This window comes from Capra hircus, chromosome 15, assembly GCF_001704415.2.
Source record: "Capra hircus breed San Clemente chromosome 15, ASM170441v1, whole genome shotgun sequence".
Taxonomy (NCBI): Eukaryota; Metazoa; Chordata; class Mammalia; order Artiodactyla; family Bovidae; genus Capra; species Capra hircus.
Genome location: NC_030822.1, coordinates 47,534,901 through 47,560,433, shown reverse-complemented (window position 1 = coordinate 47,560,433; position 25,533 = coordinate 47,534,901). Strand labels below are relative to the sequence as shown.

Genomic DNA, 25,533 nt, shown 5'->3' with positions numbered 1-25,533 from the left:
AAGTTCAAGCCTGATGTTTTTGAAGGATCCTAAGTAAACTGAAGAATTGATGCTTTTGAACTGTGGTGTTGCAGAAGACTCTTGAGAGTCCCTTGGACTGAAAGGAGATCCAACCAGTCCATTCTGAAGGAGATCAGCCCTGGGATGTCTTTGGAAGGAGTGATGCTAAAGCTGAAACTCCAGTACTTTGGCCACCTCATGCGAAGAGTTGACTCATTGGAAAAGACCCTGATGCTGGGAGGGATTGGGGGCAGGAGGAGAACGGGATGACAGAGGATGAGATGGCTGGATGGCATCACTGACTCGATGGACGTGAGTCTGAGTGAACTCCGGGAGTTGGTGATGGACAGGGAGGCCTGGCGTGCTGCGGTTCATGGGGTCGCAAAGAGTCACACACGACTGAGCGACTGAACTGAACTGAAGTAAACTGAAAGTTAGCTACGGATGGGGGTCCCCAGCAAACACCCCTCTAGCCCCATTACAATGATTGCAAACACCCCTGGCCCGTCCAGCACAGCAGCAGCCCACTGCCTCCCTTCTTAGCAGTGCCCCAGCACCATCGAAGATAGCCCCAGCCTGCCCTGCTCCAGCTCCTAGAGTCTGGCATAGCATCTGGTCTCTCAGTACACCTTTCTGCAACTCGTGAAGGGCAGACAGCTAAGAGAAGGGCCCGGAGAAGAGAGCTGTAGGTGCCACCCGCTGGGCCAGAGCAAGCACACCATAGGGAGGTGGTACCCCCCGGTTTATGCCATGAGAAGACTGGGGGAGTTTACACACCCGGTGACTCGCAGGGGTCCAGCGCCTGTGGCGATGCCAGGCAGGACGGGATTACTACGGGAGCCTGAATGAATGGAGGAGGAAGCTTCTCAGACCCCCTCCCCTGGGCTCCTGCCCGCTTGACACCAGGAGAGCTCACATGTGCCCTAGCGAGGAGCTGGGCCCAGAATGTGGAAGGAGAAATAGGTAAGGACTAACCCAGCTCCCGGGGCTTCCCAGGTGGCGCTAGTGGTAAAGAACCTGCCTGTCAATGCAAGAGACACAAGAGATGCAGGTTCAGTCCCTGGGTTGGGAAGATCCCCTGGAGGAGGGCATGGCAACCCACTCCAGTATTCATGCCTGGAGAATCCCACGGATAGAGGAGCCTGGCGAGTTATGGTCCATAGGGTCCCAGAGAGTCAGAGACAACTGAAGCAGCTTAGCATGCATGCACAGCCTGGCTCCCACAGTGCCTTCGGGAAGCTGAAGCTTGGAACTCTAGACTCCTGGAGTGTCAGAGTGGTGAAGGGACTTGGTGGTCATTTAGAACAGGGGTCCCCAGTCTCTGAGATCTAATGCCCTATGACCTGAAGTGGAGCTGATATAATAATAATAGAAATAAAATGTATAATAAATGTATTGTGCTTGAATCATCCTGAACCCATCCTCCACCCTGGTTCATAGAAAAACTGCTTTCCACAAAACTGGTCCCTGTGGTCAAAAAGGTTGGGGACTGCTGATTTAGAAGGTCCTCTACCAGTCCACTCTAAAGGAGATCAGTCCTGGGTGTTCATTGGAAGGACTGATGTTGAAGCTGAAACTCCAGTACTCTGGTCACCTCATGCAAAGAGTTGACTCTTCGCATTGGAAAAGACCCTGCTGCTGGGAGGGATTGGGGGCAGGAGAAGGGGACGACAGAGGATGAGATGGCTGGATGGCATCACTGACTCGATGGACATGAGTTTGAGTAAACTCCGGGAGTTGGTGATGGACAAGGAGGCCTGGTGTGCTGCAATTCATGGGGTCGAAAAGAGTCGAACACGACTGAGTGACCTTAACTGAACTATCTTCCAAAGGGAGAGAAACTATAGCCTAAACCTGCCTATGGGAGCCTGGTTGGCTTAGTGGCCTGGCTACAGATCTTGCCCTGGTGTAGTTGCCTCATGCCCACAACGGGGGTCCTGTCTGTGGCCTCGTCTCTCCTCGCCTCTGGGCTGGTGCTAAGCCCCAGGCCCCCAGGAGTGACCTACTGACCATCAGCTCAAATCAGGCAAGCCTGGTGACTTCTTGCCCAACCCAAACCATGCACTTCCAAAGGAGTCACAGAGGGCAGGAGTAGTCCGGCTAAGCATTAGGGACCTGGGGGAATGGATTTTCGGTTCAGCAAAAACTAGAAAGGCTACTGGGAGAGGGAATAGATGAGCAAAAACCCGGAGGCTGGACTGAGGGCTGAAGATGAGGTCAGGGAGGAGCCTGGCAGAAGGGAGGAGCCTGGCAGAAGGGAGCAGCAGGACCCGTGGCCGGCTTCCAGAGCAGAAGGCCTCGAACGCGGAGCTGAGGAGGAGCCAGCATGCCCACCAGGTGTCACCTCTTGCAGGATAACTTCTGATCCTCCCAAGCCCCCCAGCCATTTCCGGGGGCCTGCACGGCTGGCAGGGGCAGGAGAGACACCTGAAAAGCCTCTTCTTGGGGGCTGCCAGGGCATCATCTTACCCCACCAGGCTGGGCCTTCACCTGCCATGGTTCAGGGGCCAGAACTGCAGAGCAGGATTCCCGAACAGGTTTCTGGGAAAGAGAGTTTGCTGAAGGAGGAAGGAAAACAGAAGGAAACCCAAGCCTGTGCCACAGCCAGCCACAGCCCCCAGTTCCCTGGAATAGCGACAAGAGGCGGTACTGAATTGTGGTTATGGATGGAACTCCGGGGTCAGGTGGTCCTACAGCTAAATGCTGGTCCACTACTCAGGGTCTCCAATGACCTTGGAAAGGCTACTTAACCTGTCTGAGCTGCAACAGCCTCATCTGGGACATTGGTGTGATAATCATGGTACAGCTCCATGGGTGTTCGTATGACAATTGAATGAGAATACGTAAATCAAACCCTTAAGGCTGTCTGATACATAGTAAGTGCTTTAGTAAATAAAGTGCGTGTGTGCTAAGTCGCTTCGGTTGTGTCTGACTCTCTGTGACGCTATGGACTGTAGCTTGCCAGGATCCTCTGTGTGTGGCATTCTCCAGGCAAGAAAACAGGAGTGGGTTGCCCTTTCCTGCTCCAGGAGATCTTCCCGACCCAGGGATTGAATTTGAGTCTCTTAAATATCCTGCACTGGCAGGAGAGTTCTTTACCTCTAACACCACCTGGGTAGTAAACAGTAGCCATTAGTATGGTGACTCAAGAAAGGGGCTTCTGGAAAATCTTGCCTGGGGGATGAATACAGGATCTGGGCCAAGTCGGGGTTGACTGGGTAAGAGAGGTCTCTACCAGCTGTACTGGGCCCTGGGAGGGGAGTGGGGAAGGGAGGAAGGAGGGCAGCTAACTGCTGCCCAGGTGGAATTTAACATTCTCTTAAAACTGACAGAGCAAATAAATACAAACGGCCAGCCCCTAGGCCAAGAGGCTTGGGTTGGAGTTTGAGCCTCGTTGATGGGCTGTGTGGTCTTAGGCAAGTGTCTTCCCCGCTCTGAGCCTGATTTCCCTCTGCCGGATGAGGGCAGTAGCTAGAGGTGGCCTGGCAGCACCCAACAGTCCTGTGCATGTGAAAGGCGGTCTCTCCCCGCAAGTGGTTCCCCGGCACTAGGACCGGGCATCTCACCGTCCCCAGAGCCTCTTAGGTTCCCCTTTCCCTGGAGCCTGCACCCAGGGTGTGGCCAGGCTGGCCCAGGGCCCATGGGAGGCTGCAGCCTGAGGCCCTGACCTTTTGGTCCAGAGTGAATACACTGGTCATGGGACTGCTCAGAATAGTCATAGCACTATATTCAGCTGTCTTGGGAGGCCCCGAGATCCCTGGTCCAGGCAGTGGGCCCTGGAACGAGCCCCCACCAGCTCCCTTCCCCCACCTCTGAAACAACATACTTCCCTCTCTTGGAGGTTCAGGCCAGTCTCCTCTAAAGCTCTGGCATATTCTAGACTGCCCAGAGTTAGGGAGCACCGATTCCTGCCCCAAGAGTGCCAGACCCCGGTACTCGCTGAGGTGTTGTAAGGTGGACGGGGCTTCCAGCCACAGAACCAGGAAGTAGAGACCTGAGTTTCTAAACCAGCCCCCTAACTTGGTCACACGTGACCTTGGACAAAGCATGCCTCTTTGGGCCTCGCCTTCCTCGTCTGTTTCAATAATGGCTCCTATTAAACCGAGTATGTAAGAAGCTTAGATTCTGGAGCAGGAGACAGATTGGAATCAAGCAAGACTGTTAATGAGCATTTTGTTACACACTAGATTGCTACTTTAAAGGGAAGGACTCTGGTCTTAGACCCAGCCTGTGGGGTCCAGAAAGGCATTGCCAGGGAGCTGAGGTTTGAGGAGGGGTGTCAGGGATAAAGAGGGGCAACTCAGGAGGAAAAAGGGAACAGCATATGCAAAGGCCGTGAGGCAGGGGGACCTGTCATGTGCAAGAAACTGAATTGCAGCCAGGATGACTGAAGCTCATCTGATGTGATGGAGAGAGCCAGGCCAGAGGAGCCTAGAGAGACAGGCAGGGCCCGAGGGGCCACAGAATGGGCTGGGCAAGCACCGAAGGGTTTTAAGCAGGCAAGGCTGTGAGCTGACAGATTTGTGAGTTGAAGAGATCTCTGTGGCTTACAAGTGGAGGATGACATGGAAGGGCCAGGGGCTGGAGGCAGGACAGGAGTCAGGAAGCTACAGGAGGGTGGGCCTGAGGGACACAAAGATGGCTGGAAACCAGGATAGTGGGCATAGGACAGAGGGCAAAGGGTGGAGTCTAGAGAAAGTCATGGAGTGAAATGCTAATCCGACCAACAGGAGTTTAATAACAGAAGCCAGCATTTATTGAGCACTGACTGCATGCCAGGCCCTGTGACTTGGGGCTTTCCACCAACAGACAGGTAACTCAGTTAATCTTTCCATCAGTCTCTGGGACAGGTTCTATCATTATGCCCATTTTAGAGGTGAAGAGGCTGAGGAACTCACTAGAAGACACTCGGTTGGTGACTTTCATTACTGGTTGGAGGGCTTCCCTGGTGGCTTAGAGGATAAAGCATCTGCCCACAATACGGGAGACCTGGGTTCAATCCCTGGGTAGGGAAGATTCCCTGGAGAAGGAAATGGCAACCCACTCCAGTACTCTTGCCTGGAAAATCCCATGGACGGAGGAGCCTGATAGGCTATAGTCCATGGGGTAGCAAAGAGTCGGACACGACTGAGCGACTTCACTTCAACTTCATTACTGGTTGGCGGGCTGGCGCAGGGAAGGCTGTCTACCATTCAAAGACATGCGGACACCTGTCAAAACATTGCGAGAAGGTGAGGAACACCGGATGGTGGACACACTTGGTGAGGAGTGCTTAGAGTGGCCAGAGGGGAAGGCACCGAGCCCTTCTGCCCTGCTCATGGGTCTCCTTCACATGTGCCCATGAATTAGCACCCCTGTCCCCAGTCCCTCCACATGCCAAGCCAAGAGCCCAGTGTCACCTGGGACCCGAGGGAGGGCCGAAGTCTCTGGCTGGGCAATTCATCCCAGCTGCCAGGGGAGGATCCTGCCAGGGGGTTGGGGGAGAGGAGAACTACATCAGGTTCCAAACAGGTGGAGGCAAGAAAGAGAGATGGAGACCTGGTGTCAGAGGAGAGCTGGGCAGTGGGGTGGGTGGAAGTGGGGCTTCCCAAGCTTGGGGTCACTGGCACTTCTTTGTCACTGGAAAGTCAAGTGACTTTGGGGGAGAGATGTCCACACATCAACACACACACACACACGCACAGGACACTCTGCGGTCTGTAGCACAGGGCACACCACTGGTGACGTGTGACCTGACACCAAACAATGTTCCTGATGACAACATGAACATCAAAGATAAAAGCCAAGAGCCTCAGACCTGTGCTGGCCCCCAGGGGAGAGAGGAGGGCAGTTTTCAAGGCTGGGCTGCTCCAGGCTGCTCCACATGACCCTGCCTGCTCCCACACCTCCGCAGTTTTGCATGCTAGCACTGCTGTTCCCTGCCCTCTGCCTGGGTAATTCCTACTTGCCCCTCAAAGTCCATCCCCGAGTTACCTCCTCCGGGATAGATCTTACTCTCACAGTCCCAGGAAGCCCCTTCACGGCCCTCACCACAAAGTGTCATTGTCATCTCTTGCTTGTGTGTGTCTGGGGCATGACCCCTCACGCCAAAAGACAAGTTGGGCTCATCCTGCCCCAGCTCACCTCCCTACCCCTCACTCCCTCAGCCTGGGAACCCAGGAACCAGTAGGAGAAAGGGGCCAGCAAACCAGCAGCTCTGGCTAGCACTGTCACCTCCAAAGAGCTCAGACGGAACCTCCCACCCGCCTGGGTCGCCCTATCTCCCAGGGCCACCACTAAGGCCTGCAGTGTGGTGGCCTCACTGTCCACCAACAACTATCTGGCCTGGGCTAGAGTAGCGTTTCCACTGAGGATGGGAGAATAGGGGGCAAAACCACTCACTAAGGCAGCTCAGGAGCCCCAGGAGATAAAGGCAGCAGGCAGGAAGCGGGTCTGAGTTTCACCTCCCTCAAGGCACACACACACAGGTAACCCAAAGCCCCTCTCCCATACGAGTGCCCACAGCCACAGTGACACCAGGTTCCCGTACAGAGCTCCTGCCTCACACGCGCCTCGCATACCCACAGGGTCTCTGTCACACACACAGAGCTCCCCCCCACAGCCTCTCACACAGATGGTCTCGCACACGCAACCTTACGTGCAGAGCTTCCTGTGTCCCACCCGCCACACACAGAAATACACTCACCTCAAGTCTCACACCCTCCCCAAGAACCCTGCTCTCTCACACATGCACAGAGCAGCTCTCTGACACACACAGTCCCCTCTCTCTGTTACACACGCACTCTCTCCCACACAGTCCCATTCTCACACACAAAGTCCATCTCTCAAAACCCATGGAATCTGTCTTTTTCACATTCACACGGGATTACTCTGATACAGAAACACACAGAATCTCTCTCACGTAGTCAATCTCAACACATACACCCACCCACCCCCCGAGTCTCACTCACACATGCTTTTATTCTCATGTGGCCTTACACACACACACACACACACACACACACACACACACACACGAAGACCCTCTCACACCCACACAGAATCTCTCTTACACAGATTCTCACACATACAGCTTGTCTTTCACACACATCTACAATGTCACACACAGGATTCTGGTCTGGAATCCTGAATAAACATTTGAATCCCTACACAGCAATCTGAGGCGGCCTGGGGCCCGGGAGGGGGAGGGGTAAACAAAGGGGACAGCGGTGGCGGAGCCGGAGCCGAGACGGAGGAGGGAGTTTGGGCGGGCAGCCGGCTGGGCTCTGCGCAGATGAGCCGCAGAGAGAGGCAGCGCAATGCAGCTAGGCCAGCCGGGTGTGCAGCAGGAAGCCTGGGTTCTAATCCAGGCTCTGCCCTCACTTCCTGTGTGCCCTTGGGCAGGCCCCAGTGTCCTCAGCTGTCACCCAAGGGAGCTGGAACAACTCTATGTGGCCACTGGGGAAAGAATGTTGCACAGACAGGCTGAAGGGGCACCTTCTACACACCCCCTCACCCCCCCACCCCCATCCACTGCTCAACTTTTCCCTCAGGCTGCTCTTCAGTGGACGCTGGAGAGAACCAGGGCTTTTCTGTAAGACTCTGTACACCAACAAGACCCCCTTTAGTCAACTCATGTATCTGCATGGGGGGATGGCCTGTGGGAGGAGATGGGCAGGGTAGGGGGCTATAATATCTCCCACATGACCCCTGCCTATCCTGAAACTCACGGGCTAGAGGCAGAGCCCTGAAGCTGACCCCAGGAGTTGGGTGGGGGACTCAGCCTCTTGCTAGGGCACCAGGAGGTGGAGAGGACCATATGGAAGTTGGGCCTACTCCTTGCTTCTGGGGACAAGGGGGTGGTGGTGGTAGCAAGATGCTTCCCAAGGTCAAATGCAGGCTAATGGGCAGCTGCTCTAACCTAGGCCTCTGCAACCCCTGTCCCCTGCCCCCTGCCCCCACATGCCCCAGTTCAACCTCCCAGTCCCTTTTCTCCTGCCCCTCCTCACAGCTCAGCTACAGCTTCCAGTTACATAATCCCCTGGCTATGGTGGCCTCTGTCAGGAGAGGGGAGGGGGGAGACCTCTGAGGATCCCAGTCTCCTCTGGAGATGGCAGGGAGCTGGTGGCCAGCTGAGTGGAGGACGGGGTCCCAGGGGACTTGGGTCACAGTACACCATGGCCTCTAACTCCCTGGGTGACCTTGGGCAGGCTTTCCAAAACAGAGGGTTTAACTCTCTCCCTATTACTGCATCTCCACACACCCCCTCTCCGCCCCAAACACACACAGATCTGACCTAGGATTTAATATATAAGACCTGTTGCCCTCTCCCTCAGATGCTAAAACACTGAGTGTTAGATCTCAGTAACACGTCCATCAGGCCTATGCCTAAACAGCCTTTTCCTGCTGTGGACGCTTCAGTGCCCCCTGGTCCCTTCACCCCACTGAAGTCAGCCAGGCAGGCACTCCTGCTCCCTCCCCTGCCCGAACCTCCATCCCTGGTTCGGAGAGCAGGAGGGAAGGGGTGTGGAGCAGTAAAGGAGATTGGGCATTGAAGGTAATGTCTTGCCTGGGAGGGGATTAAGGGGTGGCTCACACATGGGGGAGGGACTCTGCTTTAAATTCCCAGCTCTGACCCTTCCCCTCTGTTCAGATCTCTGAGGGCAAAGCCTAGCAAAGGCAAGAGGGGTTTCTTCCAGGGTAGGTGGCTGCTACCCCCGTCTCCCTTTTGGACTCAGCTAAGCAGCAAAGACCCTTAGAATTCACCAGTCCCCCTCTCTCTCTTTACATTTGAGGGAACTGATCGGAGGAGCCAGTTGATGGGCCAGGGTGGGCAGCAGGGTGCCCTTTCTCCCTGGCAACAAGCTGCTGTCACTAAGGGGGAGTGGCTGATGAAGACATACCTCCCTGTCACACCCCTGTAGACACCCTCCCTGTCCGGACAGGTCTTAGAGGCAGCACAGGCAGAAGCCCAGAGGCCCCCCTCCAGCCCTCTCTCCTTTTGACAAGGAAGAGGGCAGGCTCTGTTTCCAGCAGCAGGTCTCAGAGGGATCACACCCTCCCTCCCACCCCATCTATCAGCTAATTAGCCATAAAGACTGCCCCTTGACCATCTCCCTGGGATGGTCTGAGGCTGCTTCCCAGGGTGGGGTGGTCCATCTCAGGCAGCAGATCAGCCCCCTCTTCTGTGGGCCCTGGCTGGTCCCACATGCCCCTTACCTGGGAGAGAGAAAGGGCTCCTACTTCCCTCCCCACACCCAAATCTAAAGGACAGTTCAGAGCTTCACCTGTACACCTGCAGAGATGGCAATGCGCATGCACAGGCACGCCTGCACACTCAAACACACAACACACGCTCACTCATTCTCACCGCATACCTTACCACCCAAATATACACCACCACACTTACATAAACATGCCACACTATCAACTCATGCACAATGCACACAAACACACCCATTCACTCTCACTTATACATACTCAACTCAGAAATACATCAACTCATGCACACAAACACACCCATTCACACTCACTTATACATACTCAATTCAGAAATACATCAACTCATGCACACAAACACACCCATTCACACTCACACATACTCAATTCAGAAATACACAGGCCTTTACATGTGTACCAAGCTAGCCACCCTTGAGGAGAGTCACTGTCTCGGCCACACGCACACAAACATCCTCCTTTCTGCTGCGACTCCCCTGGCACCAGTTCTCGCATCCAACCCTGCCCGAGGGAGGCAGAGGACGCTGCCTTCCCCGCCCCACTCTTCTCATGGCTAAGTTGTCACTTACCCTCGCGTAGCGGGATGAGTAGGGGTCCTCGAAGAGGGCCCAGATGCGCGGCTGCCAGCGGCGCCAGAAGCCGCCAGGCCGTCCGTCTGGGGAGTCGCTGAGCGCCAGGCGCTTGGTCATCTCCAACTCGTCCTCGCCGTCGCCTGAGTCGCCGGGGCCGTCGGCGTCCGCGTCGTCCGCGCTGTTGTCCAGGGGCGCGCCGCCGAAGCTGTCCAGCGCCTCCTCGGCGTCGCGGTGCTGGCGGTAAGTCATCCAGCAGCACGGCTCCACGTCGGTCTCGTCGATGCCCCAGAAGGCCAGCTCCTCCTCGTAGAGTGGCCCGCACACGTCGGCCGGGCAGTGCAGCTTGCCCGTGCGGTAGTAGTTCAGGATGTGCGCGAAGACGCCGGGGTGGCGGTCGAAAAAGAACTCGTCTGCGCGCGGGTCATAGTCGAAGTGGCTGTGGGCGTCGGGCTCCGCCAGCCAGGCGAGCCGCGTGCCGGGCAGCGTGCGCAGCGTCGAGCGGTACGTCTGGTGGCGCGTGCCGCCCACGTTGATCACGATGCGCTCGCTTTCGTCCCCTTGGCCCATCGCGGCGCCTCCTTAGGCATGGCGCGGCCCAGCGACACCCATGGGAGCGGCCGCCAGGGGGAGTTGGCGCCGGGGAGGGGGGCGCGCGGCCTCCTCCCCCCTCCCCCCAAGCCGTCGGGGGGACAGAGGACCGCGGCTCCGGCTACTCCGAGAGCAACCCAAGCCCTTCAGGGCGCTTTCTGTCGGGTGCTGGTTCAAGGGAGTGTGTGCGGGATCCCCAGGGTCTCCGGGCGCCAGATGTGGGAGGGAGCTAGTCCGGCTGCGGAGGAGGCAGAGGAGGAAAGAAGGGAGGGAGGGAGAGAGGGAAGGGGTTGAGGGATGGGGAGGCGGCGCTCAGCGGCGAGCCCCGGGAGGAGGAAAAAGAGGGTGGGGGGGCCGGGCTCCCGTCCCCATCTCAGAGGGAAGATAGAGAAATCGACACAAAGCTATCCCGGGGAAGGTCAGCTGCTTCCAGGGCCGGACATAGATCAGCTCCTGGAAGGGGGAGGGGAAAGGAGGAGAGGGAGCCGGGAAACTCGCGCTCTGCTGTGAGGTGGTCGTCGCAGCGCGCTCTCGGCGCGGGGGAGATGGATGCCCGCTGCCTTCCTCCCTGCGTGGCCCGGCTGCAGCTCGGGGCGCAGGGCGGACTCCGGCCCCCTCCCTCTCCTTGCCTGGCTGCCTGCTCCCCCCGGCGGCAGGCGCGCCTGTCCGCTCGCCCGCCCTCCTCTCTCCTTCTCCCCGCCTCTCGAAGGAGATGGCGGGTCCCCCGGGCAGGGGCACCAGGGGTGCTGTTCGGTGCTGCTGCCGCGGAGCGCTGCGCTCCGTGCGCTCCGGTTGGATCTGGGGCTCTCCGCTGGATTGCGCTCCGACTCAGGCTCCGGCTCCGGCGGCGGTGCTGAAGGGACAGCTCCCGGACTGTTGCGGAGCTGCGCGGGGCCGGGCTAGGGTTCTCCCGACTGGGCTCCGTCTGCGGGGCCGGCGGGCACTGACTCCGGTGCCTCTGCGCCCTGCGCTCTGCGCCCTGCTTCGGGCAGGCGGTTGGCGCTGTTGACCGAGGCGAGGGGGCTGCGGCGGTCGGGCCGGGGAGGCGAGGGTGGCGGGTCTGGGCGCGGCGAGGCAAGGCTGGTGAGGCCGGGGAGGCGAGGCGCGGAGCGGCGGCCGCCGCCGCCCGCGACGCTGCTGCTGCCGGGGCTGCTGCTGGGTTTAGCTGGCTCGCTTGCTCGCTCGCGCGGTCCGCGTCCAGCCCGCCGCTCTCCGGACACGGGCACACGGCGCGCGCAGCCGCACTCGCCCCCGGAGGGAGGCGCCGCGCTGGGTCCTAAAAAGCCCTGATTCCGCGCCCCTCTCCCAGGCCCGCGCGGAGCCCGGCCTCCTTCAACCCCGGCGCTGGGGGCGCCAGCCGGGCACCCATCCTGCGGCTCCCGGGGAGGGGTGGGAGAGAGGAACCCGCCAACGCTCCGCCCTGGGGAGCGCCACTCAGTGGGTGGGGGCTCTAGGAGACGTCTCGACCCGCGCCCCTGGGTCAAATTGAGGTGAGAAGGCGGTTTGGTACCCGCCCCTATCTTTCCCAACTAGGGACTGTCTGATTCCCTAGTGAAATGAAACACCCTTGACCGCTATTAGAGACACCTCGATCCGGATCGCTCCAAGCAGTTCTTTAATATCGACCTTTCCAGGGAACCTGGAATCCCCATGTCGCTTTCATGGGTACCCTATCGCATGGATTCCAAATTCTCCGCGCTCCCCTATACACCACACACACCTCCACTAGGTTGTATTGTCCTCTAAGCCATCTGCTAACAACCTAATAATCCTGGACCCCTATTAACTCCTTTCGACCCTTTTCTGACCCTGGGCCCTTCTTAACTCCAGGCTGAACCCTAGTCTCCCGTGAGTGCCTCTTGCGCATATTGATCCCAGCTCACTGATCCTTCCACACTAGTCCAGGATCCTTAGTGGGGATTCCGTCCTTAGAGGTGAGAAGAAGCAACTCCTAGTGGTCCTGAACATTGACAGGCCGCCTTTCTCGAAGGGTTTCAGCTACACTGGAGGGGAGGCTGATGCAATATCTGGGGGCTATATAGGAGCAGCCCCCTGCGGTGATTCTGGGCTTCACGGTTGATGCTGGGGTGGGAGCTGCACTTTGGGCCTTCTCAGCCCATGTTTGCTGGCAGCCCCTCAGTTTACTCAATGAAGCCATCACCCCTTCACTCCTTACTTGTTCCAGGCTTGGTCCCAGGCAGAGAGGCACAAGCCCCTCCAGGGGCTCCAGGCAGTCAGGAAAGTGGGCAGGTGGGCCAGGACAGGGCTGAGGAGGTCAGGCCCAGCTCCAGGGGTGGCTGTGCTGGGAAAAGAGACTTATTGATCCAGCCCAGCCCAATCGAACACAAGGCTGCCTGGGCAAAGGGCGATTTAATTAAGAAGACACAAGGCTCTATTTACCTGTCGGCACTTGCTCACTGTGCAGACAGCTGTCCCTCGACACTGACCCACAGACCTGCTTGTGGGCTTGGGGACGAAGCTGTGCTGCAGGCATCTCTGTCCTTACTTGCCAGGGGAATCCCAGCCCAGCTCTAGGGAAAGCTGTGTGTGCTGGGGCAAAGGTCTGGAGGAATGGAGAGGTTTGGAGAGGGGCAAGGGGCAGAGCAAGAGATGAAGGGTCATGGAAGGACAACTGAGAGACAGAGAGAGGCAGAGTTATGGCAGAAACAAGGGCAGAGATGGGCAGAAGCACAGAGAGAGCTGGAGTCCGGGGCCAGAATGGCACTTCCTCCCTCCAGAGATTGATCTGTATTCTTCTTGTAAAGGGGAGATGTTTCCCCTTCAATACGATGACTTCAGAGTAATACAAAGGTGAGAGTGTTTTTCAGTGTCCTCTCACCCTGATCTGTGTGAATCCCACCCCCTACCCAAGAGGAGGCTGGACCTGGTGCAGCCCAGGTTGGCCCAAATTCAGATTCCCAGGACATAGTTCTGTCACAAAGTTCTGCCTCAACCCAAGGAGGTGATAAAATGGAGAAACAGAGTCCCCAGAAGGGACAGAAAAAGATGGACACAGAGAGATGGTCTCTCTTTCACACACACAGAGCTGGGAGAAATCAAGATGGGGAGACACAAGACCGAAGCCTTTTCAAACCTTCCCTTCCTTCCAGCCAGATATCCAGTCCCTCTTCTCCTCATGGAAGCTTTTTGTGATTCTGCCAACCAGAGGGGCACAGGGCTCCACCTCTTCCCTCTCCTGCAGGGCCACATGGATCAGCCTGTGGCTCCTTAGCCTCCACTGTAGCTTACTTCATTTCCTCGGGAAAGAGCTCTCAGCTGCACCAGGGCTTCCTGCTTGCTTCCCCTCACAGTGCACAGAGCCACAGTAGCTCCTCATTGAGGGCGAGGTGATTTGAGAAAGGCCAGGAGAGGGGCTGGGCTCCTAGAATCCTCATGTGAGAGGCCATAGGAGTCTGGAGCCCTACACCAGGGCTGAGTCAAGGGGAAACCCACCCAGGTTTTCTTGGGGAGTCAGTGCAGACCCCACTCAGGCTTCTACCCCATGGTGAACCATAATGGGAAACTGAAGCATGCCCCCGGGGGTGGGTAGGAGCAGAGGGAGAGGCAGAGAGAGGCAAAGGGTGCTTAGGAGAGGGAAGCTGGAAGAAGGCCTGGTCAGGCCTGGCCATGTAGGGCTAGAGAAAGAAGCAGGACAGGGCTGGAGGGAGGGGGAGTGTAAAAGTGTATCCATCGCACCTAAAATTCCCTACAAGGTAAGCAGAGCAGGCTCAGAAAGAGGAGCCTCCCAGGTGGGAGAGGGTAGCTGCCCATGAGATGCCCCATGCTGTCCCACCTTCATCCTTGATGACACTGAGGCCCCAAATGATGCACCCCTTCTCTATCCTAAGCAGAGACATAAAAGTTCCTTCTCTCACTTCCTCTTCACACTGTGAGAAGGCTGGCATTTGCATAAAGCCCAGAAAAACCAAGAGGGCATCATGGCATGGGGGAAGGGAAATAACCCCAGAGATATGGGGGTTGGGAGGAGGAACCACTGAACAGAGCCTTAGCCTCTTACCCACAGACTAACCACAGACCCTCGGCCCAGATGAGAACATCACCACTTTTGAGCTGTTCCTCTTACTCGTAGACATTTGCTCCCTCCCTTGCAGAGGAAAGCAATGGTACTATGCAGAGTGTCTCTGATATCAGTGGCTGATACTAAAGAGCATACAGGCAGGGCTCAGGGTACAGTGAACTAACAGTGGGGTGATGTTATTCAGTGGTCAAGAGCATAAACCTTGGAGCCAAATTACTTGTGTTCAAATCCTAGCTCCACCATTGACTAGCTATGACCTTGGGCAAATTACTCAACTTCTCTGTGTCAGTTTCTTTATTGATGGATAATAATAAGCCCTGTATCATAACACCTCAGCTCTGTCATTTCTCTTGTTGAGGCTGGAGGAAGGGGCTGATGGGAGTGATGAAGAATGAACTAAGGCAGAATATGGGCTAGAAAGAGGTGAAGGGAGTCCTGAAGCCAAGTTTGGCCTGTGTTCTCACACCTGGCCCTTGCAGACCTTAGATCTGGTCCTGCTAGGCTCTGGAACTGGCCCAAGTCCAGAGCCCGCAGGCCTTGATACAGGTTGGCCCATCCTATGTGCTCTCTCCCAGGCCAAGAGCCTTCATATTCCTGGTGGGTTGGGGTGCCATCTTGTGGCCAAATCTGAAAACTAACCTAACCAGGGCACAGAGCAGGCATTGGGGAGATAATCAGCAGTGCACCACACAGGCCCATCTCTTCTGCAGATCAGAACTCCTCCCTCCAATGGACAGGGGAGGGTGAAACTAGAGGTGCCATGGTTGGAAACTGGTGACGGTGGCTGTCAGATGCGAGCACTGAGCCTGGTGCCGAAGCTGGGAATGGGGTGGGGCGCACAGTTGTTTTTTTCCTGTGATCCCTGGGCGAGTGGATCTCAGATCTCTTAGTCCAGCGAAAGTCTAGAAAAGGGCCAAGGTAAAGAATCTTCCAGGCAAGTGCGAGAGCAGGGTTTGTCAATCTCTGCGCTATTCACATTTTGGACCAGATTATCCTTTGTCGTGGGGCTCTCCTAGGAGGTTTAGTAGCATTCCTAGCCTCTACCCACTAGATGTCAGTAGAAAGTGAAAGTCGCTCAGTCGTGTCCTACTCTTTGCGACCCCATGGACTATACAGTCCATGGAATTCTCCAGGCCAGAATACTGGAGTCGGTAGCCTTTCCCTTCTCCAGGGGATCTTTCCAACCCAGGGATTGAACCCAGGCCTCCTGCATTGCAGGCGGATTCTTTACCACCAAGCCACCAGGGAAGCCCAGATGTCAGTAGAACTCCTTCCCCATTCAGGACAAATCAGAAAGGTCTGTGGATATTGTCAAAACTCCTTGGAGAGGGGTAAAACTTCCTCTGGTTGCAAGAACCACTGATGGAGAGTGATTTGGTTACAAAGCTCATTTTGCTACTTACTAGCTGTGTAAACTAGCCACATTCTCTCTCCACCCTTCTGTTTCCTCAGCTGTGTAAAGGGAGTATTTTGTGAGGATTCAGTGAGCTAGCCTCTCTCATTAACTTCCTCTCCTTCCCTCATCCCCCTTCCCTTGGATTGCCCATCTCCTCCAAACCCTCTGTGACCAGCCTTATCCTGTGTCTCTCTCCTGGGCTCCTGCCATTCACAGCCAAGCCCATTGCTCAGTGGCAGTATGGCCTCAGGGGCAGAGCGTCAGCCCTCCCTGGCCTTGACTTGGAGGAAGAAGGACCTCAATACCTGGCCTCTTGTTCTTAAATGTAGGAGGGAGGTGAGGAGTGGGAAATGATGATGGCTGTGGTGAAGGATGCATAGGATGGTCAGGTGTGCAAATGTAGGAAAAATGGGTGGATGTGGGCACTACAGCAAGAGTGTCCCCACAGGACCAGTCGGCACCACCGAGTTCTCCCAGAAGTAGCTGGAGATGCATGGCTGTACCAAGAGTCTTCCCCCCTCTGCGACTCCCTATAGGAACCTTGTGTGTTCTCCTGGGCCCTCATGTCTGAGTCAGCCTGCAGGTAAGCTTGGTTGGCAAGCCTTGCAGGGCTGGGTCCAGATTCTGTGAGTCCTGAAAGTGAAAGTGAATGTGAAAGTTGCTCAGTTGTGTCCGTCCGACTCTTTGCAACCCCATGGACTGTAGCCCACCAGCCTCCTCCATCCATGGAATTCTCCAGGCCAGAATACTGGAGTGGGTGGCCTTCCCCTTCTTCAGTGGATCTTCCCAACCCAGAAATCGAACCAGGGTCTCCTGTATTGCAGGCAGATTCTTTACAAGCTGAGCTACCAGGGAGGCCTGAAGTTTAGACATTTGGTGGGGCATGGAGGTGAGGGTGGGGAGAGGGGTTGGGGTCACATTAAAAAAAAAAAAAAACCCAGAAAGTTATGTACAAAAGTGAATATTTATTGAGACTTAGAGAAGAAATCAGGACCAAATGTAAAATTTAGAAAGCCAACAAATACCAAAAATGTTTTATAAAATCCAGAAAAACAATAGCTTAATATTGTTATTAACTTTCTAACACACCTACATAATACTTTTAAATATGCTGTATTTACTTGGAAGCATTCATAATACCAATGAAAACAGTTGCAACTTTTTTTGCAACTACCAAATGATGTTCAGTTAACAAAACCACATTTGTTGTATTAAAGCTTCATCAAATATGGCTGAAAATGAAAAAAAAATCATCATCCTCCCTTATAACTATTTCTTTCTGTGCATCAACATGAATCTGCTTTAAATTTACATGCCACTTTATAGCCTCCCATAGTGTATCAGGCAAGGTTTGTGACTACTGAAAATACCACCAGGACTGGGTTATTCAGACACATTCATGAAATGGATGGGACCCAGAGTAGCCAAAATAATCTTGAAGAAGAACAAAGTTGGAGGATTCACACTTCCTCATTTCAAAACTTACTATGAAGCTATGTAATCAGACTGTGTGGTACTGGCATAAGGGTAGATACGCAGATCAATGGAATAGAATTAAGAGTCCAGCAATAAGCCCATACATTTTATAGTCATTTAATTGTTGCCAACGATGCCAAGACAATTCAATGGAAGAAAGAAGAGTCTTTTCAACGAATAGCACTGGAACAATTGGCTACCCACATGCAAAAGAATGAAGTTGGATCCCCTCTTCAGATCCTCTAGAAAAATCAACTAAAACTAAATGAATACCTAAAATGTGAGAGCTAAAACTATAAAATTCTTCCTTGAATTAGGTCATGGTTTCTTAGATATGATGCCTCAAATACAAGCAGCAAAAGGAAAATATAGATAAATTGGACTCCAAAACCAAAAAGACTTTTGTGCTTCAGGAAACAATATCAACAAAGAGAAAAGACAATCCATAAAAGGAGAGAAAATATTTTCAGACTATATATCTGATAAGGGTCTACTATCTAGAATATATAAAAACCCTCATAACTCAATAATAAAAAGACAAATGACCTCATTTTAAAATGGACATAAGATTTGAATAGACATTTCTCCAAAGAAGATATACAAATAGCCAAGAAGAACATAAAAAATGCTAACATCGTTAGTCATTAAGGAAATGCAAATCAAACCACAATGAGATACAGTTCACACCCACGAGGACAGCTAGAATAAAAAGACCATAACAGCGCTTGTTGAGGAAGCAGAGAAATTGGAACACTCATACCTTGCTGATGGGAATGTGAAATGGTGCAGCTGCTTTGGGGAAGACTTTGATAGTTTCTCAAAAATTTAAACATAGAGTTATGATATACCCAACAATTTCACTTTGAAGTATACACCCAAAAGAATTATAATCCTATGTTTACACAATAAGTTGCACACAACTGTTTATAACAGCATTATTCATAAGAGCTAAAAAAAAATGGAGACAAGCCAAATATCTATCACTTGATGAATGGACAAACAAAATATGATGTATTCACACAGTAGAATATTATTCAGCTATAAAAAGGAATGAAGTACTTTTAAGCTGCTACACTATGGATGAACCGTGAAAACGTGCCAAGTGAAGGAAGCCATGCACCAAAGGTCGCCTAGTGTGCGGTTCCATTCATGTCAAATGTCCAGAATAGGCCAGTTCATAGGGACAGACAATAACTGAATGGTTGCCTCAGGCTGGGGCAAGAAGAGAGAGGGGGAGTGACGGCTAAGGGGTATGGGTTTCTTTGGGGAGTAATGTTTTGGAATTTGATAATAATGATGGTTGCTATGGCTGTGGCTATAGTACAAACCGTTGAATTCAACACTTTACCAGTGTGAATTTTGTGATATGTAAATTGTATCCCTTTTTTTTTTCATTGTGAAAAGTAAAAGAAGGATTAATAAACCAGGAGGCTATAAATAATTTGCTTATGCTAAGAAGAATCTGTCATGGTGCCAGCTCCCTTATCTGTAGTGACCTATTTTGTTATCTTTTTCTTTCTCTGAAATGCTTTAAGTTAGTTTCAGAACTGGAACATACCTTTTAAATTCACTAATTCATTACACAGAGAGAGAGCTCAAGTCCAAAAGGGTGAAGCCACGTTCCCAAGGTCTCAGAGCTGGTCAGTGGCACAGCCAGGCCCACATCCTGGAAAACATGTGGCCATTGACATCAGCTGGAACTTGCACCTCACTTCTACTGGGAAAGTTCTTTGTGAATTAATATCCACAGTTAAATGTTACCTGGGGAAAAAAGTTAACTATACAAAAGTGACGCTGTATGGTATAAAAACAAATACTACACAGCCTCACACTGTCCCCCTTAATACTAGTGAGCTGTGTGCCGAGGATTTAAGTGTTTTATAGGAGAGAAAAAACTTGAGTTAGAACCAATTTATTTTTTTCCATCATTATCGCCATCACCATTTTGGTCTTTCTCTTCCTTCTCATCTCCTCATCCTTTCTGCCTTCCTCTTCTGGATCTCGCTCTCTTTTTTAAATTTTTTTATTTTGCCTTTTTCAGTCTTGCCCACCCCTTTACACCCATGCTGCTAAGTCGCTTCAGTCGTGTCTGACTCTGTGTGACCCCAGAGACAGCAGCCCACCAAGCTCCCCCGTCCCTGGGATTCTCCAGGCAAGAACACTGGAGTGGGTTGCCATTTCCTTCTCCAATGCATGAAAGTGAAAAGTGAAAGTGAAGTTGCTCAGTTGTGTCTGGTCAGGCTGTATATTCCTTAATTGCCTCTTCATGTGGTTCTATAATATCATTTTCTATACAGAGAACTGAGAGCTAATTCAGTCTCTCCCTCAACACAGTTGATCAAAACTTGTTTTGGTATCATTGATAATTTAGGAAAGTTTCTTTCAGGCGTACCACTCTATTGGAAACATCTATTGGAAAGTGTATCTAAAATGTACACTTTTAAAATTGTCAAATTTGGCAGAAGCTCCATCAAATTTCTCTCATCTGTGGACTATAGGAGTTCAAAGCATTTTCAGTTTTCCTGTGTGGTGATTAATTATAAATACTTTTAAATTGGTAATGTTCATTTAAAAATTTGTTGATGCTAAGCAAGGAGATCCAACCAGTCCATTCTAAAGGAGATCAGCCCTGGGTGTTCTTTGGAAGGAATGATGCTAAAGCTGAAACTCCAGTACTCTGGCCACCTCATACGAAGAGTTGACTCATTGGAAAAGACCCTGATGCTGGGAGGGATTGGGGGCAGGAGAAGGGGACGACAGAGGATGAGATGGCTGGATGGCATCACTGACTTGATGGACGTGAGTCTGAGTGAACTCCAGGAGTTGGTGATGGACAGGGAGGCCTGGCATGCTGCGATTCATGGGGTCGCAAAGAGTCGGACATGACTGAGCGACTGAACTGAACTGAACTGAACTGAACTGGAGGTCATGTTATAGTGGCATATTATGAATTTTATTCTTTGTTGATGTAACTATTTTGTGTTAGACCAGCACAAAACTTAAATCGTTTTCCAATATGCTCAGATAATTCACTCTTCTTTGTTGATTAGATTACCAAACAATGCAAGAGTCTTATCAATAATTCCCTTTGAAAGTTATCTCTTTTAATAAATTGCTTTTGGCTGTTGTTGTTTATTTGCTAAGTCATGTTCGATTCTTTTTGCAACCCCGTGGACTATTGCCTGCCAGATTCCTCTGTCCATGGGATTTCCTGGGCAAGAACACTGGAGTGGGTTGCCATTTCCTTCTCCAGGCGACCCTCCTGACCCAGGGATGGAACTTGCATCCTCCACATTGACAGGTGAGTTCTTCACCACTGAGCCACCAGGGAAACCTGCCAGTACATTTTTTATACTGGTATTATTTTACATAATTAAGAATTAAGTGAATGTTAGTCAGAGACAATTCCATCTATAATTTGTCCTAGGATACGACATCAAAAATATTTAAAACTATATAGATGTATACGGCGAGTCAAGGCTCTGCATAACTCTTTAGAGAATAATGTTTACTGCACTGCCTGTATCACTCTAGCTCCACAGGAAAATAATCATTTTCTCTTTATGCTGAAGATAATGAAATTTAATGCTACAAGAGTAACATCCTTTTTAAAAATAATTTTTAACAATGGAATTTCAACTTATCATTCCTCTAATGAAGGTAGAATAAAATTATACCTTTAAGCATACTAACAAAGAAACTGAAAGCAAAAATTTGTATTTAATCATTATTCAATAGATTATAGATATATTTCAAATTTTAAGGAATTAAATTACACTAACAAAATATACAGTATTTTCACATGTAAAAGGGCTTATTAATTCTAAAAAAGTTCTCAGATGGGCTTTGATAAGAAAGACAGGTTTAAATATGAAGAATGCAGCCTGTTCAAAATTAAGAAAAATTCCTTGAACTTACGAGGGTAACAGCTCCATTTGGTATGATCTAAATAGATGTTAGGGGTACAATTGTCTTCTCAATGTCAGAATCATTGTAATTTATTTCATTGTTCATTGTTACTGCTTCTGTTTTATATTTCATTTATTTTAAATATATTCCACTATACCCAAACAAGCTGTACACCTCTTGAGAGGACCTCAACATGCCCATAAATGCCACCCAACATGAGGGAAGAAGTCAGAATAGAAACAATGGTCATAACCAGTTTCCTAAAATATTTTACTTTGAAATATGTGGGGGAAAAAAAAAACTAAACCATGTGAACCTATTTCTAGGGCTTTTTATGCCAGGGACAGGACCTAAAGCTTAAATGTCCTTAGCTTCCAGGAACACCAGCTTTGACGGTATGTTCTGAGGACTTGTGTACTGTTGTGTGAGCACACGTGTGTACAGACATACACGTCTCTATGGAGAGCATGGCCCAGTGTCTCCTCAGATCCAGCCCAGGAGGAAATGGCCCCAAGAAGAGGGATGTTTCATCTACACTGCAAATGGGGTTCAGCTAGATATCCCCCACTTCTGGCCCTGCCCAGGGAACTGAGATGAAAAACAGGTCAGGAGGGGACCTCAAACCCCATCATTCATGGGGTGATTTGATCTCTAGCTGAAAGTGTTAGACACTCCGTCACATCTGACTTTGCAACCCCGTGGAATGTAGCCTACCAGGCTCCTCTGTGCATGGGATTTTCCAAGCAAGAATACTGGAGTGGATTGCCATGGGCTCCTGCAGTGGATCTTCCCAGTCCGGGGATCGAACCCAGGTCTTCTGCATTGGCAGGTGGATTCTTTACCGTCTGAGCCACTCTGGTGGCCGCTCTCTAGCTACTCCCCTGCATCCTGACATGCTCTCTTCCTCTCCTTACTTCCTCTGCAGAGGCTCTAGGGCCGGGCCACTAAGCATGCAATCTCTGGAACCTCTCTGCCTGGGTTCAAATCTTCCCTCATGATTTAAGCTGATCTAGTTGAAGTTTTTTTCTGGGAATTTTCAAAGTGGAGTTAAATGGTGAGGTAACCCCCTGAGTTGCTGCAGAAAACCAATATGGACCAGGAGAGAGAGAGAAAGCAAGAAGGAGGTATGTCGAAGAGCAAGAGGGGCTCCAGTCCCAGCTCTCAAGGCCCACGGGTGCTGTGGTGCTTGCAGCCCTGCTCCCTTATGTGAACGGCCCTTCGTCCTTCCAACATATCCCCTGTAGGGTTTAACCTTGTTTGAATTGGGTTTCTGTCACTTGTAACCAAAGTGCCCTTGACTAAGTCTGCCCCCATGCATGCCTGCTGCTTCTTCTGCAGAGGCCTCTATCTCTGTAACAGCACCACCTTCCACCCTGAAGCAAACAAGAGCCCAGGGTCACCCTTGGCTCCTTCTCCCTCCTTCCTCAGGGCCTCCAGACACAAGGCTCTGTGAAGAGTTCAGTGCACCTGGCCGTGAGGGTGAGAGACGGGTGAAGGCCAGCCTGCTCTCCGTCCCTACCCATGAACCCTGGTGCAGGACAGCATCCTTGGGGAAGAGGAGACCCCCTTTTCAAATTGCACAGTAGCTCTCTATAGGCTGTAGTAACCCTATAGGCTACTGGGGCCTTCTTATATACAGGAGCCCATAACCCTCTAAACTACTGGTTCCTTGGTGCAGAAGCTCTGTCTCCTCCTCTCTTTGCCGGATTACTCTCTCATACTCCATCATCATCTCCCACTGCGCACTCCCTTTGTTTCTTCTTATGGTATTACCCACCATTTCTAACATCACTTGAGTCTCTGTCTAGTGGCTGTTTCCCTCTTTAAGCTCTGTGAAGGTAGGAACTCTGCCCTCAAGTTTCTCCGGTGTCCTGTCAACACCTACACTTTATCTGGCACCACTGTCTCTATTCCTCTTTCTCTCCCATCCCCAGTCACTACCCCAGTTCGGGCCATACCATGTCTCCTCAGAGCAACCCTGGTGGCCTCCTGACAAGTCTCCAGTCTTGTTCCCTCCTATACATTCTGCCAGCGCAGACTGGTCTTAATAAATACACATTTCTTTGTTTCCTTCCCCTGGTTAGATTCGTCTGTGGCTCCCTATGGCCTTCAGGATAAAGCCTAATTGAGGTCCATTGTGGCCCCACCTCTGCCTTTTCCCCATCTCACCTCTGGCCCCTTGTGTGAAGGCATAGCTTACCTTCTGTCACCTCTGGGCCTTTGGCCTTTGCTATATCCTTAGCTTGGAGCATCCTTCTTTGGCGGCTCTTTCCTGGCCAGCTCCTTCAAGATTCTTATTAGGGGCTGCTTGCTGTCTATACCTTCTGTTCCTACTGTACTCCTCTCCACGTACGTCCCCATTCTAGCACTTAATTCATCACCGTGTAACCAGTTGCTAAAAGATCCAGCCTCCCAAAATGTCTGGGTGCATCCCAAGGTCAGAACTGTGTCCACGAGTCTGTCTTCACCCAGCCTGGCACCTGGCATCATTTGAATGAATAAATTCATGAATGAGCCCCAAGGGGTCTCAAGGGAGTGTAAGGAACCCCAAGGCACATCTGGGGTGGCAGCCAGATGAAAAGTGGAGAATCATTAGTAGCAGCAAAGAGCCCTGGGTGGCTCCCCAGGGGCCCTACACGGGGGAGAGCTGAGGCTCTCCTAGAGCAGAGAGCAGAACCCCGGCTCTTCCTTCTGCCATTATGTATTGCCTGCATTCCCCAGGCACTCTTCACATCTGCCCCTCCTGGGTGAGAGGAGCCCTTGAAAGTGGGCCTATAAGGTTTTCAGGGAAAAAAAACGTTTGTAGTAGTGGGATTATAGGAGCCATTGAGGTCCTGGTGACACGTGTATGTGAATTAGGGGTTGGGGTTGGGCTGAACTTTGGCCAAGCCATCCATCCGGGGTGCCCTCCCAGAGGTACTTCTATGTGTGTGTGTTCCCTGAGTATGTCTGTGTGTCCCCCGTGTGTATGTGTGTGAGGGGAGGTCAGTGGCATTGGGCATGCGTCATCTTCTTTTGTTCCTCAGGACATAGTTCAAGTGGCACCTCTTCCAGGAAGCCCTCTCCAGCACCCTGACTAAATCAGAAGCCCCTTCTCAGCTCTCAGGGTGTTTATAGCTTGAAACCAGCACTGATGCCACCTGTGACGATGCAGCTGTGCACGCTCCCCTCTCCCTGCAGGCTCTGGACCCGTGTCTTCTTAATGAGATCCGACAGTGCCAAGACGCTCTAAGTGCTGGGCTGCTCACAGTAGATGTGTCTGTGCCTGCCTGGCCTTCCCTGCTGTCCTTTCGTGATCACACCCATCACCGAGAGCCTGGAGGTACCCCTTTACACTCATTTAGTTTTCCCTCATAATGCTCTAAGCCCCTTATGATACCTATGAGGATTTCGAGTGGCATCTGGAAGACATAATTTTCCAGGGATCCTTCTGGACACCATACCTGGCTTCACTCTGTGTTTGGAGGGGCGTGATTCTCAAAGGTATGCACTTCGGCATGAACTGAGTAGTTTTGAAAAATACCAGTATCTGGCTGGGGGTATCTGGGGGGCAGATATTTTACATCAGAATCTCATGGACCTTTTATTAACTACTCAGATCGCTCTAATATCCATCCTGACATGAGAACTACTGATCTGTGTGCTGTGACGAGCTGTTATGGTCAGAAGAACCTCCTCACGTAATAGAAACATACGCGCCCCTTCCTCCCAAAGGCCTCAAGCTTCCTCCTTGCAGTCCGTCTGACGCCTACAGGGGTCGCTGCGGTACAGCTGGCCCAGTTTGCGGATTTCCCTCGCTGTCAAAATCCAGTCCCCAACCCCAGCGAAAGCCGGAGCCACCGCGGTATAAATTAGCGTCTTTATTTCAAACACCTGAGCGAGCGCCCGCGGCTCGCCTGCCTGCCGTATAAACATACAAAGTCCCTGTCGCACCGCACACCATGCCTCAGAGATAAATACAGCCCGAGGGGCTCCTGCTCTGGCAAAGCAACTCTTATTTACAGGAATAGATTACAAAAGTATTACAAAAAGTGGTCCTGAACCGGGGGTGGGGGGTGGGGGGTGGGAGTGGTTACCATTACACCTGTTAACACTTGGGAAGGGAGCGGCGGGAAAGAGCTAAAGTCACCAGGGGGCTCCGGAAAGGAGGGGCTCGCCCCTTTAAGCGGTCGGGGGTCTTGGGGGCGGGGCTTAGGCCTGCGTGGGTCCCACCCCGCCATGGGGGAGGGGGCGAGGAAGAGGAAGGGCCTGGCTCCTCAAGGGTCAGCCCTGGCCCACGGAGTAACATCAAGTGGCCACCACAGCGGGTCTCAGGGAAGAGCGCTGAGTGGGGCGGG

General features: G+C 52.1%; 1 protein-coding gene across 1 annotated transcript in view; it reads right to left on the bottom strand.

The window, feature by feature from the left end:
* KCNC1 (potassium voltage-gated channel subfamily C member 1) overlaps positions 1-11,555 on the bottom strand; it is a 44,674-nt gene extending 33,119 nt beyond the window's left edge. Inside the window, exon 1 of the mRNA XM_005689577.3 lies at positions 9,786-11,555. Coding sequence (XP_005689634.3) covers positions 9,786-10,355 — 570 coding nt within the window. The 5' untranslated portion in view covers positions 10,356-11,555. The remainder of the gene's footprint in view (positions 1-9,785) is intronic.